Genomic DNA, 16,042 nt, shown 5'->3' on the forward strand with positions numbered 1-16,042 from the left:
GTTCCTGTCAACATGCACTTCTTGGCATCATCAATATTGTCTAGTTTTGGTGGCTGTATATAAATGGGCTGGATCCCAGGTGGAGCAGACTCTGAATGGCCAATCCTTCAGTCTCTGCTCCAAACTTTTGTCACCATATCCCCTCCTATGAATATTTTTGTTCCCCCTTTTAAGAAGGACTGAAGCATCTGCACTTTGGTCCTCTTGAACTTCAAGTGGTGTGTGGATTGTATCTTGGGTAACACAAGCTTTTGAGCTAATATCCACTTATCAGTGAGTGCATGCCATGTGTGGGGATTTTTTTGTGATTGGGTGACCTCACTCAGGATGTTATTTTCTACTTCTATCCATTTGCCTATGAATTTCAAAAGTCATTGTTTTTGAGAGCTGGATAGTACTCCGTTGTGTTAATGTACCACATTTTCAGTATCCATTCCTCTGTTGAGGGATATCTGGGTTATTTTTAGCTTCTGGCTATTATTAATAAGGCTGCTATGAACATAGTGGAGCACGTGCCCTTCTTGTATGTTGGAGCACCTTTTGGGTGTATGCCCAAGAGAGGTATAGCTGGGTCTTCAGGTTATACAATGTCCAATTTTCTGAGGAACCTCCAGACTGATTTCCAGAGTGTAACAGTCTGCAATCCCACCATCAATGGAGGTGTGTTCTTTCTACACATCCTTGCCAGCATCTGTTGTCACCTGAGGTTTTGATCTTAGCCATTCTGACTGGTGTGAGGTGGAATCTTAGGGTTGTTTTGATTTGCATTTCCGGATGACTAAGGATGTTGAACATTTCTTTAGGTGCTTCTCAGACATTCGATATTCCTCAGCTGAGAATTTTTTGCTTAGCTCTGTACCCCATTTTTAATAGTGTTATTTAGCTCTCTGGAATCTAACTTGAGTTCTTTGTATATATTGGATATTAGCCCTCTATCAGATGGAGGATTGGTAAAGATCTTTCCTCAATCCGTTGGGTGCTGTTTGTCCTAATGACAGTGTCCTTTGCCGTACAGAAGCTTTGCAGTTTTATGACATCCCATTTGTCAATTCTTGATCTTACAGCATAAGCCATTGGTGTTCTGTTCAGGAAATTTTCCCCAGTGCCCATATGTTCGAGGCTCTTCCCCACTTTTTCTTCTATTAGTTTGAGTGTATCTGGCTTGATGTGGAGGTCCTTGACCCACTTGGACTTGAGCTGTGTACAGGGCTATAAGAACGGGTCGATTTGCATTCTTCTACATGCTGACCTCCAGTTGAACCAGCATTATTTGTTGAAAATGATATCTTTTTTCCATTGGATGGTTTTAGCGCCTTTGTCAAAGATCGAGTGACCATAGTTGTGTGAGTTCATTTCTGGATCTTCAATTCTGTTCTACTGATCTACCTGCCTGTCTCTGTACCAATACCATATAGTTTTTTTTTTTTTTTTAAGTTACTATTGCTCTGTAATACTGCTTGAGGACTTGAGGTCAGGAATGGTGATTCTCCCAGAAGTTCTTTTATTGTTGAGGATTATCCTGGATTTTTTGTTATTCCAAATGAATTTTCAATTGCTCTTTCTATCTCTGAAGAATTGAGTAGGGTTTTGATGGGGATTGCATTGAATCAGTAGATTGCTTTTGACAATATGACCAGTTTTACTATATTAATCCTGCCAATCCATGAGCATGGGAGGTCTTTCCATCTTCTGAGATCTTCTTCAATATCTTTTCTCAGAGACTTGAAGGTCTTGTCATGCAGTCTTTTCACTAGCTTGGTTAGAGTCACACCAAGGTATTTTATGTTATTGTGACTGTTATGAAAGGTATCATTTCCATAATTTCTTTCTCAGTCTATTTATCCTTTGAGTAGAGGAAGGCTACTGATTCGTTTGAGTTAATATTATATCCAGCCACTTTGCTCAAGTTGTTTATCAGACTTAGTAGTTCTCTGGTGGAACTTTTGGAGTTACTTAAGTATACGATCATATTGTCGGCAAATAGTGATATTTTGACTTCTTCCTTTCCAATTTGTCTCCCTTTGACCTCCTTTTGTTGTCTGGTTGCTCTGGCTAGGTCTTTGAGTACTGAATTGAATAAGTAGGGAGAGAGTGGGCAGCCTTGTCTAGTCCCTGATTTTAGTGGACTGCTTCAAGTTTCTCTCCATTTAGTTTAATGTTAGCCACTGGTTTGCTGTATATGGCTTTTACTATGTTTAGGTATGGGCCTTGAATTCCTGTTCTTTCCAAGACTTTTATCATGAAGGGGTGTTGAATTTTTTCAATGCTTTCTAGCATCTAATGAAATGAGCATGTGGTTCTTTTCTTTGAGTTTGTTTACATAGTGGAATATGTTGGTGGTTTTCCATATATTGAACCATCCCTGGATCCCTGGGATGAAGCCTACTTGGTCATGATGGATGATTGTTTTGATGTGCTCTTGGGTTTGGTTTGCCAGAATTTTATTGAGTATTGTTGTGTCAATATTCATAAGGGAAATTGGTCTGAAGTTCTCTTTCTTTGTTGGGTCTTTGTGTGGTTTGGGTATAAGTATAATTGTGGCTTCATAGAAGGAATTCAGTAGTGCTCCATCTGTTTCAATTTTGTGGAATAGTTTGGACACTATTGGTATGAGGTCTTCTATAAAGGTCTGATAGAATTCTGCACTAGACCCATCTGGTTCTGGTTTCTTTTTGGTTGGGAGACTTTTAATAACTGCTTCTATTTCTTTAGGTGTTATTGGACTGTCTAGATGGTTTATCTTATCCTGATTTAACTTTGTTACCTGGTATCTGTCTAGAAAATTGTCCATTTCATCCAGATTTTCCAGATTTGTTGAATATAGGCTTTTGTAGTAGAATCTGATGTTTTTTTTTAATTTCCTCAGATTCTGTTATGTCTTCCTTTTCATTTCTGATTTTGTTAATTTGGATACACTCTCTGTGACCTCTGGTTAGTCTGGTTAAGGGTTTGTCTATCTTGTTGATTTTCTCAAAGAACCAGCTCCTGGTTTTGTTGATTCTTTGTACAGTCCTTTTTTTTCTACTTGGTTGATTTTAGCCCTGAGTTTATTTCCTACTGTCTATGTCTACTCCTCTTTGTTGTGTTTGCTTCTTTTTGTTCTACAGCTTTTAGGTGTGCTGTCAAGCTGCTGATGTATGTTTTCTCCTGTTTCTTTCTGCAGGCACTCAGCGCTATGAGTTTTCCTCTTAGCACTGCTTTCATTGTGTCCCATAAGTTTGGGCATGTTCCTTCATTTTCATTAAATTCTAAAAAGTCTATTTTTTTCTTTATTTCTTCCTTGACCAAGTTATCATTTAGTAGAGCACTGTTCAACTTCCATGTATATGTGGGCTTCCTGACATTATTGTTGTTATTGAAGACCATCCTTAGTCCGCAGTGATCTGATAGGATGCATGGGATTATTTCAATCTTCTTGTATCTGTTGAGGCCTGTTTTGTTACCGATTATATGGTCAATTTTGGAGAAGGTACCATGAGGTGCTGAGAAGAAGGTATATTCTTTTGTTTTAGGATGAAATGTTCTATAATCTGTTTTGTTCATAACTTCATTAGTTTCTCTCGGTCTCTGTTTAGTTTCTGTTTCCATTGATAATAGTGGGGTGTTGGAATCTCCTATTATTGTGTGAGGTGCAATGTGTGCTTTGAGCTTTAGTAAGATTTCTTTTATGAATGTAGGTGCCCTTGCGTTTGGAACATAGATATTTGGGATTGAGAGTTCATCTTGGTGGATTTTTCTTTGATGAACATGAAGTGTCATTCCTTATTTTTTTTTGATAACTTTTGGTTGAAAGTCGATTTTACTTGATATTAGAATGGCTACTCCAGCTTGTTTCTTGGGACCATTTGCTTGGAGGGTTGTTTTCCAGCCTTTTATTCTGAGGTAGTGTTTGTCTTTCTCTCTGAGGTGTGTTTCCTGTATGTAGCAAAATTCTGGGTCCTCTTTGCATATCCAGTCTCTTAGTCTATGTCTTTTTATTGGGGAATTGAGTCCATTGATGTTAAGAGATATTAAGGAATAGTGATTGTTGTTTCCTGTTATTTTTGTTGTTAGAGGTAGCTATGTTTGTGTGGCTTTCTTCTTTTGGGTTTATTGAAAGAAGATTACTTTCTTGCTTTTTCTAGGGTGTAGTTTCCCTCCTTGTGTTGGAGTTTTCCATCTATTATCCTTTGTAGGACTGGATTTGTAGAAAGATATCGTGTAAATTTGGTTTTGTCATTGAATATCTTGGTCTCTCAGTCTATGGTAATTGAGAGTTTTGCTGGGTATAATAGCCTGGGTTGGCATTTGTGTTCTCTTAGTGTCTGTATAACATCTGCCCAGGATCTTCTGGCTTTCATAGTCACTGGTGAGAAGTCTGGTGTAATTCTGATAGGTCTGTCTTTATACGTTACTTGACCTTTTTCCCTTACAGCTTTTTATATTCTTTCTTTGCTTTTTGAGTTTTGTGTTTTGGCTACTATGTGACAGGAGGAATTTTTTTCTTGTTCAATCTATTTGTAGTTCTGTAGGCTTCTTGTATGTTTATGGGCATCTCTTTCTTTAGATTAGGGAAGTTTTCTTCTACAATTTTATTGAAGATATTTACTGGCCATTTAAGTTGGGAATCTTCACTGTCTTATATACCTATTATCCTTAGGTTTGAACTTCTCATTGTGTTCTGGATTTTCTGGATGTTTTGGGTTGGGAGCTTTTTGGGTTTACACTTTTTTTGATGGTCGTGTCAATGTTTTCTATGGTATCTTCTGCCCCTGAGATTCTCTCTTCTATCTCTTGTATTCTGTTGGTGATGCTTGCATCTATGACTCCTGATCTCTTTCCCAGGTTTTATAATACCAGGGTTGTCTTTCTTTTTTCTTTGTGATTTTTTTTTTCCTACATGGAGAAGTTTAATGAAAGAAGAAGAGTAGAGGAGAAGAAAGGCCGGCCATGAGCACATGGAGGAAAGGAGTGGGGGGTTGAGAGAAAGGACTGGGGAGAGGGGAAGAGCAGGGTAGAGAAGAGAACAAAGAGCATGATTTCTTTATTGTTTTTGTTTTCATTTTTAAATCTTGGATGGTTTTGTTGAATTCCTGAACCTGTTTGGTTGTGTTTTCCTGTAATTCTTTAAGGAATTTTTGTTTTTCCTCTTTAAGTGCTTCTACTTCTTTACCTCTGTTATTCTGTATTTCTTTTTTTTTTTTGGTTCTTTTTTTCAGAGCTGGGGACCGAACCCAGGGCCTTGCGCTTCCTAGGTAAGCACTCTACCACTGAGCTAAATCCCCAGCCCCTTATTCTGTATTTCTTAAGGGAGTTATTTATGTCCTTCTTAAAGTCCTCTACCATCATCATGAGATGTGATTTTAAAATCCAAATCTTGTTTTTCCAGTGTGTTTGGATATCCAGTATTTGCTTTGGTAGGAGAACTGGGCCCTGATGATGCCAAGTAGTCTTGGTTTCTGTTGCTTAGGTTCCTGTGCTTGCCTCTCGCCATCAGGTTGTCTCTGGTGTTAGCTTGTCTTGCTGTCTCTGACAGTGGCTTGACCCTCCTGTAAGCCTGTGTGTCAGGACTCCTATAGACATGTTTTCTTTCAGCCAGATCTGGGAACAGAGAGCTGCTCCTGGGTTTGTGTGACCTGAAACTGCCAGGCAGGTTGCTTGGAGCAGAAAAGTTGGTCTTACCTCTGCTGTCAGGTGGGTAGGTACTCCTGGCGACTGACTTTCAGCTCTTTTCCAGGCAGAAACCCGAAGGGTTTTGCTCCTGCCTGCTCCTAGGTCCCTGTGCCTAGAGGGCACAGATGGCACTCTACTTTTTCTTTAAAGAATTATTTATTTCAAGGCATGTTCCTTGGAGCAGAAGAGTTGGTCTTACCTCTGCTCTCAGATGTGTAGGTACTCCTGGAGACTGGCTTTTGGCTCTCCGCCCAGGCAGAAACTGTAAGGGTCCTGCCCTTGACTGCGTCTAGGTCCCTGTGCCCAGAGGGCAGAGAGGGCACTAGGTGGGTTCCTCTTGGGTCAGGAATGTGGGCAGAAGTAGTTGTCTTCCTTGAACTCTCAGGATTCTGAGAGTCCAGCTTTCTCCCTCAAGGGATTTAGGTACAGAGGACTATGGGACTGGCTCAGCTCCAGGCACAGCCAGAAACCGGCAGTGTCCTATCCCATAGGACTTCTGCCGTTGTGTGTCCTAAGGCCACCAGGCGGGTAGCTTGGAGCAGAAGAGTTGGTCTTACCTCTGCTTTCAGATGTGTAGGCGCTCCTGGCCACTGGCTTTCAGCTCTTGGAGCAGGCAGAAACCGGAAGGATCCTGCCCCTGACTGCTCCTAGGCACTAGGCAAGTTCGTCTTGGGTCAGGAATGTGGGCAGAAGTAGTTGTCTCCTCTGAGGTCTCAGGATTGTCTGCACTTTGGTTTTGTTGTTTGGTTTTGTTTTTTCTTTCTGTAGCCAAGAGCAGAGTTAATGGACTACAGAAACTCCATAAGACACTTCCTAAAATGACAATTAACCTTATACTATCCACTCAGTGTAGATCTTTGCCAAAAAATAGAAATTATTTGATTTTCTATTTTTTAATGAATCTATTCCTAAGTCAACATTGGATGTCTTCTTCAATCACCTTATACTTTTTTAAAAACTGATTTGTTTGTGTGAATATTTTCTGCTTGTATATATGTTTGGCATGTATGTACCACCTACCTCTAGAAGTCAGAAGAGGATGTTGGGTTTCATAGAACTGAAGTTATGGATGGTTTCTCTGCAAGAGCAACAAGTGTTCTAAACCCTGAACTTTCTCTGCAGCCCATCTTGAATTTTTTGAGACAGAGTCTCTCAGTGAGTCTTGAGTTCTCCGATTGGCTGGACACCTGGGCAGCGAGCATCAGGGATGTGGTTCTGCTGCCACAATGCTGGGATTACACATAGCTCTTCCCTACCCAGGTTTTACATGAGTCTCGGGGATTGAATTTAGGTCTTCAAGCTTGCACAATAGGCACTTAACCAATCAACTAAGCATTCTCTCTCTGTCCCTCTGTCTCTGTCTGCCTGTCTGTCTCCTTGTCTCTCTGTCTGTCTCTGTCTCTCACTGTCCCTCTGTCTCTCTCTGTCTCTCTCTCTGTCTGTCTTTCTGTCTCTGTCTCTCTCTGTCTCTGTCTCACTCTCTCAGTAAATCTGCTTTTTCTCTGTAAATAATCATAGTCCTAGGAGAACCTGCAAAGAGACATGGTACCCTTCACTTAGCTTCTTTCAATAGTAATATCTTGTATAATGGGCACAATATTGAATGGTTTTTTTTTATTTACATTTCAAATGTTATTCCCGTTCCCAGTTTTCCAGACATATGCCCCATCCCATCTCCCTCCCCTTCTCTTATAAGAGTGTTTTCTTCCCCAGCCACTTCCCACCCACCCCCAACATTCCCCTACACTGGGGGAGGGGGGCAAACCTTGGCAGGACCAAGGGTTTCTCCTTCCATTGGTGCCCAACAAGGCCATCCTCTGCGACATATGCAGCTGGAGCCATGGGTCAGTCCTTGTATAGTCTTTGGGTAGTGGTTTAGTCCCTGGGAGCTCTGGTTGGTTGGCATTGTTTTTCTTATGGGGTTGCAAGCCCCCTTAGCTCTTTCAATCCTTTCTCTAATTCCTCCAAAGGGTGTCCCGTTCTCACTTCAGTGGTTTGCTGCTAGCATTCACCTCTGTATTTGACATGCTCTGACTGTGTCTCTTATCCAGTTCCTATCAGCATGCACTTCTTAGCTTCATCCATCTTATCTAGTTTTGGTGGCTGTATATATATGGGGCACATATGTGGTAGGCTCTGAACGGCCGTTCCTTCAGTCTCTGCTCCAAACTTTGCCTCCATATCCCCTCCTATGACTATTTTTGTTCCCCCTTTTAAGAAGGAATGAAGCATCTGCATTTTTGGTCAATGTTGTTGTTTTTTAAACAAAATTTCAGTCATTTCATGTTACCAGATGAAGACTCAGGAGCCAGATGCTGGGGTCAAAATCTCAAAGAGGCAGAGAAAGCACCCAGCTGACCTTCCTCAACTGACGTCCCAGAAGAGCCAGTTCTCCTTCTCAACACTGTCTTAGAAACCCTTCAAACTCAGTGTTCTTCCTCTGTACTTCCTGTGTGCCTCTCTATCTGTTCCGACTTCCTCATACTCTGTGGTGTTTTCCTATGTTTATTCTCTGTCCACCAGTTGCTTGCTCAACCTCTTGACCTATGGCTGGCTTTAATTCTGTTTACAATATACAGAAAGCTCTTGGGTTAAAGGTGTGCGATGGGGCTGAGACAAAGAGAAAGGTTTTCCCAGCACACAATCTCAGGGTCTGCAGTGGGTTCAAATATCCTGCAGCTGGAGGCATTCACATTTGTTTCCTCGTGCACGTTTTTGTATGAGTTGCTCTGTGCAGGTCTATCCCATGCGTTGTTTTATATAATTCCCACCACATTATATATTTCATTATAGAAACTGTGCTGTCTGGCGACTCCCCCCAGCTCCAACTCTCAGACTGTTTACTCAACCTTGGCCTTAACCTCAACATTCCTTGAGGCTTAAAGCTAATCTATCCCTTCTTGGCAGTAGGAGAACACTTCTTGCCTGCGGTTATCCATAGACACCACAGTATTTTCTCAGTCCATCCTCTCCTGACAAATTTGGGGTTCAACCCAGATCCTCTTCCTATTGATTTTTTTTTCTTAGAAATGATTCTATTTGTAATTTTATTTGTTATGGGGGAGGGGCTGCATGCCACGCCATTCCTGTGGGTTGTAGGGATCAAACTCAGACTGTCAAACTTACGGACACGCACCTTTACCAGCTGGGCCACCTTGTTGGCCAAGTTAAAAAAAAAAAAGTATGAAACTATCTTTCCCTACCATTAAGTTTGGAAGAGTAGTTAAAAATAACTCTTCTGGGGCTGGAGAGATGGCTCAGTGGTTAAGAGCACTGACTGCTCTTCCAGAGGTCCTGAGTTCAATTCCCAGCAACCACATGGTGGCTCACAACCATCTATAATGGGATCTGATGCCCTCTTCTGGTGTGTCTGAGGACAGCAACAGTGTACAGTGTACTTACATAAAACAAATAAATAAATCTTTAAAACAGAAAAAAGAAAAAAATAATGTTATGAGGACTTTGTAGCCAACAAGATTTAAAAAAAAAAAAGGGGGTTGGGGATTTGGCTCAGTGGCAGAGCGCTTGCCTAGGAAGCGCAAGGCCCTGGGTTCGGTCCCCAGCTCCGGAAAAAAAAAAGAAAAAAAAAAAAAAACTCTTCTGGTTGCCTGAGTTTTATAAAGTGCTCAGAAGTCAGGGTGCCTTCCATGCCAGCCCTGCTGCCAGCGACCCTCCTTCAGTGTGTGTCTCTTCCTGTGCAGTGGCATAGCTCTGGGCAGCGACTGGCCAGATGGTTTTGAAGTTCATAGATTCCTTGCGCTGTTTCTGTGGTTGTCTAGGACTCAAGGGTGGTCCATCCCAACATGCTTAGAGCATGGGACTTTTGCAGGGTGCTTCGTCTCTGAGTTGAATCCCTCAGTGTCCAGGGAGGGGTTTTGCTGTCCTTCAGGTTTGGATCTTTTTGGTTCTACCCTAGAAGGTCTGTTTTTAAGGAACCATGTGTGGCTTTAAAAGACTTCATCACTGACCACTAGTTGCACTGGTTACTTTCCTTATTGCTGGGATATAAGCAAAATACCTCACAAAGCACAACTGAAGGAAGGAAGAGGGTAATTTTATGGCTTATACTTAAATGGGATATATCCCATCATGGTGAGGAAGGCATGGGACAGAGAGAGAGGTTGGCTGGTTGCACCTAAAAGTGAACAGGAAATGAGATCTAGTATAATACCTCAAGGTCTGCTTTCAGTGACCCAGTTCCCCCAGCACGGCCAGAGAGTCATAAAACCTTCCCAGTTGGCACCACCAGGTGGGGCCCAAGTGTTCAAGCACACGTACCAGATGAGGGGGTAGTTCACTTTTAAACCACACTAGGAGTCTCTTTCCTCAGTCTTTAGATTTATCAGACTGCACACAGCCTGGGTCTGGGTGGTCCAACATTGACCGGCTCCTGGTGGAAAGACAGTCTGGTACTTTGGCATTCTGGAGACCAGGGGAATTCCTAAAGACATCCAAGTTTTCCCTCTGCATCGGATCCTGAAGAAGTAGCTTCTGACACCAGCAAAGGAGTGTCTCAGCAACAGAATCACAGAATGGAATCACTTACGACCAAGAGCAAGAGCAAGCAGGCAGAAAGCAGTAGCTTCCTTCTTCCTTGTCCTTTTATGTAAATGAGATGCCACCGGGAGGTGTGGCCCAGATTTAGAATGGGTCTTTGTACCTCAAATGATCCAATCAAGAAAAACCGTCACATGTGGGCCCAGCTGCTTAGGTTCTAGGTGTAACCAAGAGTACCCATCACAACAGAAATTTATAAGCCTTATTTTCCCCTACAAATAAACGTTATTTTCTTTCTACAGACTCCTTTTTCTCTTTTCAAAAAATATCTCCTTTCTTCTGGGTGATGTTCTCTGCTGCTTTTATTCTCATACTGACAATTGAGATTGTTTTTAAATATATTTCTTTTGTACACATTAATGCTATAAGTATCCTTTTAGCCATTACTTATATATGTTAAATGTTGATAACATAAAATGCTACCCCTGATTTTTATTTTTTGGAAATGTTATTTGACTTACATTGTTTTCTTCAAAGAATCATTCAGAAACCTACTTTGTCTGATTCATTTTTGCTTTAAGATTACAGACACTCTATAATTTTTTTCCACCTAAGTTTATGAGGACTTTTAATTTTATTTTGCTCATATTGAAAAGAATACTATTGTACTGGCTGGTTTTGTATCAACTTGACATAAGCTACAGGCATCAGAAATGAGGGACCCTCAGTTGAGGATATGTCTCCAAGAGATCCAACTATAAGGCATTTTCTCACTTGGCTATCAACGGGGGCAGGTCAAGCCCATGGTGGGTGGTGCCATCCCTGGAATGGCGGTCCTAGGCTCTATAAGAAGGCAGGCTGAGCAAACAAAGCAAAGCAAGCCAATGAGCAGGGCCCTCTATGGCTCCATGGCCTCTGCATCAGCTCCTGCCTCTAGGTTCCTGCCCTGTTTGTGTTCCAGTCCTGACTTCCTTTAGTGATGAACAGCAATGTGGAAGTGTGAGCTGAATAAATATTCCTTCACCCTCCCCCCAACTAGCTTCTTGGTCATGGTGATTCATGCCAGCAAGAAAAACCCTAAGACATGTACATATTGCAATACTTCATTGAGGTTGGTTAAGCCTTTCTCTATAAATGTGGTCAATTTTGCTAAATGATCTATGTGAGAGTAAAAGTATATATTTTATATTGGTTAAGTTTTAGACTCTCTATACATAGCTAATAATGTCTGTCTGGGTGTTATATATTTGACCCAAACACACTGAGTTTTACTCCTACCCTCCTACCCTTCCTCTCCCCTCCCCTCTGTGTGTGTGTAGGTGTGGGTGTCATGATAGTGTTGTCTGTGGTGTGTGCTGGCACCCCTGGGGAGCAGAAGAGGAAGTGGGGTCCCATGAATGTTGACACAGGAGCTTAGGGGCCTGATGTAGGTGCTGAGATTCAGCACTGCCCCCGCCCACAAATTCTCCTTTGATGTCCTACTTTGCTGAATTGTAGTAAACATTCCAGCACGGGGGTTTCTTCTTGCCTTTGACCATTTGTGTTCCTGGAGGAAAAACACACAGCCTTATATTTTTAAATATGTCATAGGCAGCAGCAACTGTCCACCTTTCATGCTCTTAGAATCTACTTTCCTACCTACCAGTAACTTTGAGTGACTGTGTTCCTCCTGGGCTGCTCTTAACTCTGGTTGGTGAGTCCACATGACCACATTTTTATGGCTCAGCTATCCTGTGGTGTCTCTCCTCCTCCTTCTGCTTGTTTTCCTCTTCCATGGTAACTCCCTTCTGCTTCTCCTTCCTCCTCCTCATGACCCAAAGCCCAGGAACCTAAACCCTGTGCATGCCTCTTCTCCCCAGCTCGTGCCAGCTGACATGTTTATTTATCAGTCAGAATTAATTGGGTGCAGGGTTCCTCAGTGTCTTACCTGTAGACTCTGTCTTCTTTGTGGCAAAGAGATTTGGGGGACCCAAATTACCATTAGAATGCAAGTAGCCCACTACACATAATATCAAAGGAGCTGAATTTTAGTTGTTTTTTTTTAAAGCAATACAAACCAGATAGTTGAATCCACAACCAAACAGTGAGATGAAGAGTGGTTTGTGGTTTGTTGTTGTTTTTATTAACATGAACTTTCACCTTATTTCTTAGATCATCCTAGAGTATGAAGGAGACACATTTAAATCGTGGGATATACCGGAAGGTTGTAAAGTTCAAAACAAATCGTAAGTTTGTTGTTGTTGTTTTGCCCTATATATACATCCATTTCTTCCTACCTCGGAAAAATGACATTTATTCATGTAATGTATACATGAGCTCAGACGTCAAAGCTCTGACTTCATTTAAACCTCCTTCCACTAAACAAGTGTGAAAAGAGGCGAGCTCACTTGGAAAGCAGAAGGAAAATGCACTAAGGAGGTTTGAATGAGAATAGTCCTCACCCCGACTGACTGCTCTTCCAGAGGCTATACTTTTGCATGTTTAGTCCCCAGTCAACTGTTTGGAGGGATTAGGAGGTATTTAAGACAACCCTTGTTGGAATAGTCACGTCCTTGCTGGAGGAGGTGTGTCACTTGGGGTGGGACTTCAAGTCTCAGAAGCTCGTGCCAGGCCCAGTGTCTCTCCTGACCTGCTGTCTGTGGATCAGAATACGCAGCTCTCAGCTACTGCTCCAGTACCCGTCTGCTCCCCACCGTGGTAGGAGACTAAGCCTTTGAAACTATAAGCAAGTCCCCAACTGCTCGGTTTCTTGTAGAGTTGTCTTGGTCACAGTGTCTCCTCACAGCAGTGGAACGGCAGCTGGGGCAATTACTATATTAGAGGACGTTTTTGTCTCTTATTCTAGCATCCAGTTAAATTGTTTATGCATAAAAGTTGTGGGTGGGTTTTTAACCAGTCTCTTATTCAGTTGCAATTCCTTCTTCTTGTCTGTTCTTCCTGAACACCAGATCACCCAAGACATTGCTATACTGTAAAACGCCTGGTAATCACAAGATAAGCCCAATCAACATCAACGACGTAAGTTGATTTTATTGATGTTCTACTGAATCTTGAGAAGGAACCACAGTCACCTTCTCCTTTAGCTTTTCTACCACAAATTGTTTTAGTCATAACTAAAAGGAGCTGTTTTAAAGTTTCTGCAAGTCTGTCATTATTTCTCGTGTCAGTATAAATTGTGAAATGATATTTGATTTTTACTCTGTGTCCAGTTTTTAATTGTTTGTTCACTCATTCGTTATGCCGAGGATTGAGCCAAGACCTTGTACGTTCTTAGAAGGGTTGCACCATTTCACTAGCACCGCAACCCAACTACTTAGCTTCTCCATCACTTAGAGGCTTGGTAATGCCACTCCTGGATGAGTAAGTCTAAGTCAGACATTGCTTTGGTGACAGCCGAAACCAAAGGCAAATTTGAGACTTATTTTTTAACTCCCCATCCCCTTCCTTCAATTCAAGAAAATATGTGAATGCAGATCAATAACAGTGACATTGACTCTGCTGACGTGCAAAGCAGACAGATATTGATGACAACAGAAAGCATCTGCACGTATTGTCAGACATACCCCGTATCCTGGGCGGTTGAGAACTGCTGAGCCAGAAGAGTGATGGAGTTGAGTGTCAACATGGGAGAAAAATGACAGTGAGAAGAGCAAGTTGCCAGACAAGTCTAGAATGTAGAGGGAAGCTGAGGAGTTAATGAATGTCCATTAATAAATCCTGATGTGGTTTCTTTCTGCCTTTGAGCATTTTTGTTCCCAGATGAAAGCATACATCCTAATTTAATTTAATTTAATTTAAATTTAAATATGCCTTAGGCAGCACCCTATCTGTGCAGCTGCCTACCCTCCATGCTGCTAGAATCTATCATCCTATTGATAACTCCAGGCTGTTAAACCCACTATTTCTGTGTTTTATCTGGGCTGCTCTTAGCTACAACTGGCTTGCCCACAGGGCCAGGTTTTCCTCATTCTACCTTATGGAATATCTCTCTCTCTCTCTCTCTCTCTCTCTCTCTCTCTCTCTCTCTCTCTCCCTCCCTCCCTCCTTCTTTCCCTCCCTCCCTTGGTGTCCCTCCCTTCCCCTCCCCCTCTATCCCCCTCCCTCCCTCTCTCTCCTGCACATTCTTCCTCTCCTCCTCCACACTTCTTGTATCCATGGTGGCTTCTCTCTACTTCTTTTCCTTGTGGTTCTCAAGCCCAGGAACCTAAACCCCATCTATCTCTCTTTTCCCCAACTATTGGCTGCCAGCATCTTTATTCACCAATCAGAATTAAATTGGGGGCAGGGTTCCAGAGGCTGCCTGCAGACTCCAGATTTTGGAGCATCATATTAAACAGTTAAAGACAAAACCTCAAAAGCCTTCTGTAGGTGTAATATTAATTCTAGTCTGAAATCTGTTTTCCTCTAAGGTAAGGAACAGTCCTCTGGGACATTTAGGCTTATATCCACATTTGAAGCTATTTCAGATGTTACATATTTTTTCATCTGTATTTTCTCTTAGATGCAGGAAGATGAACGGCTCCTGACTGTGGATAGTTCTAACATTTGCTTCTTGTGGTATTACACAGTTGTGTAAGTAAAACACAATATAAAGGTAACTGAGGCACTCAGAGTATTTTGCTCTCACTTAAAAATCAATCACAAAAATGCTTCATCCACATCACGATTTGCATACAAATATCTATTCACCAACCAAGATATTCTCAAAGGTATTGCCAAAGTAGTGTTGAATTAGAAGTTATAAAAAATTAAAAAAAACTGGGGTTGGGGATTTAGCTCAGTGGTAGAGCGCTTGCCTAGGAAGCGCAAGGCCCTGGGTTCGGTCCCCAGCTCCGAAAAAAAGAACCCCCCCCCCAAAAAATATATATATATATCTACAATTCGAGCCCTTACCGCATTTCCATATCTGTTTTGTCTTGTCATTTTATTTTATCATTACCTTTATTTTATGTTCATTGGTATTTTGCTTGCATATGTCTGTGTGAGGGAGTTGGATCCCCATGGAATACAAGCCTCCATGTGGGTGCTGGAATCCAACTCGGGTTCTTTGAGAGAACTGAGCCGTCTCTCCAGCCCCATCTGTCTGTTTTCATATAGGCTCTCCCTGTATACCTCTGCCTAACCTGAGCTTAGCATATAGACCATGATGGCCTCCATCCTGCAGTGATCCTCTTGCCTCCGCCTCTGCAGGCCTGTGCCTACCAAGTGACCAACATTGCCCAGCCTGAGTTTTCTACACATTTTCCTTCTCTCAGTTTTCATGATGATGACAGGCATGTAAGAACCACCATCCCTAGGTAACAGAGAAGGATGTACGGATGTGCCTCTGTGTGGGTTGAATATGAGAACCAAACTACAAAGGTGCTGGAAGACAGTGCCAGGCTTGACCTGGCTTCTCAGACCACGGAGCTCATCTGTTTTCACAGTCTCCATCTTGCATCATTCTTCAGTCACCACTTAATACAGGAATGGGTGAGCATAACTGAAAGGAGGAAGCAGCTTGATAATACTTGATTAATTGTGCTGCAAAGGTATTCAATAAGTAAAAAGTATTCAGTGAGCAGAGACATGCTTTAGCATCAAGAGGAAGGTAGAACACATTTTGTACTTGAATGGAATGCACCTCTTTCTTTTTATCTATATCTGTTTTCTTAGAGGAAACCTTCCTCCCTCTTCCATAGTAATAGCATGTGGTTCATGTGATTTGTACAGTGACAATGCTGTACCACACTCTTCCCTTGCTGCATTAGCAGTTATCACATACCCTCAGCAGAAGCACTCAGAGCACTCGAGTTTATAGTAAGGCGGGGTTATTGACAGCAGCTTCCTCATCTTCTTCTTCATGTTGTGGCTCTTTAATAACAACCCCTCCAGAGTCTCACTAGGAAGCATG

At 42.0% G+C, this 16,042-nt stretch overlaps 1 protein-coding gene across 17 annotated transcripts in view; it reads left to right on the plus strand.

The window, feature by feature from the left end:
- Catspere (catsper channel auxiliary subunit epsilon) overlaps positions 1–16,042 on the plus strand; it is a 151,092-nt gene that overhangs the window by 29,271 nt on the left and 105,779 nt on the right. For 14 of the 17 annotated variants that reach the window (XM_087581704.1, XM_087581696.1, XM_087581698.1 and 11 more), the window contains exons 3-5: positions 12,301–12,374; positions 13,098–13,167; positions 14,651–14,721. Coding sequence is in view for 10 of the 17 variants with exons in the window: in XM_087581696.1 (XP_087437822.1) it covers positions 12,301–12,374; positions 13,098–13,167; positions 14,651–14,721 (215 nt within the window). In the remaining 7 variants the exon portion in view is untranslated. Of the gene's footprint in view, positions 1–12,300; positions 12,375–13,097; positions 13,168–14,650; positions 14,744–16,042 lie in introns of all 17 variants that reach the window. The other 3 variants (XM_087581702.1, XM_087581709.1, XM_087581707.1) reach the window with 1 other exon arrangement.

The sequence above is a fragment of the Rattus norvegicus genome, chromosome 13, assembly GCF_021556685.1.
Source record: "Rattus norvegicus strain SHRSP/BbbUtx chromosome 13, alternate assembly SHRSP_T2T, whole genome shotgun sequence".
NCBI lineage: Eukaryota > Metazoa > Chordata > Mammalia > Rodentia > Muridae > Rattus > Rattus norvegicus.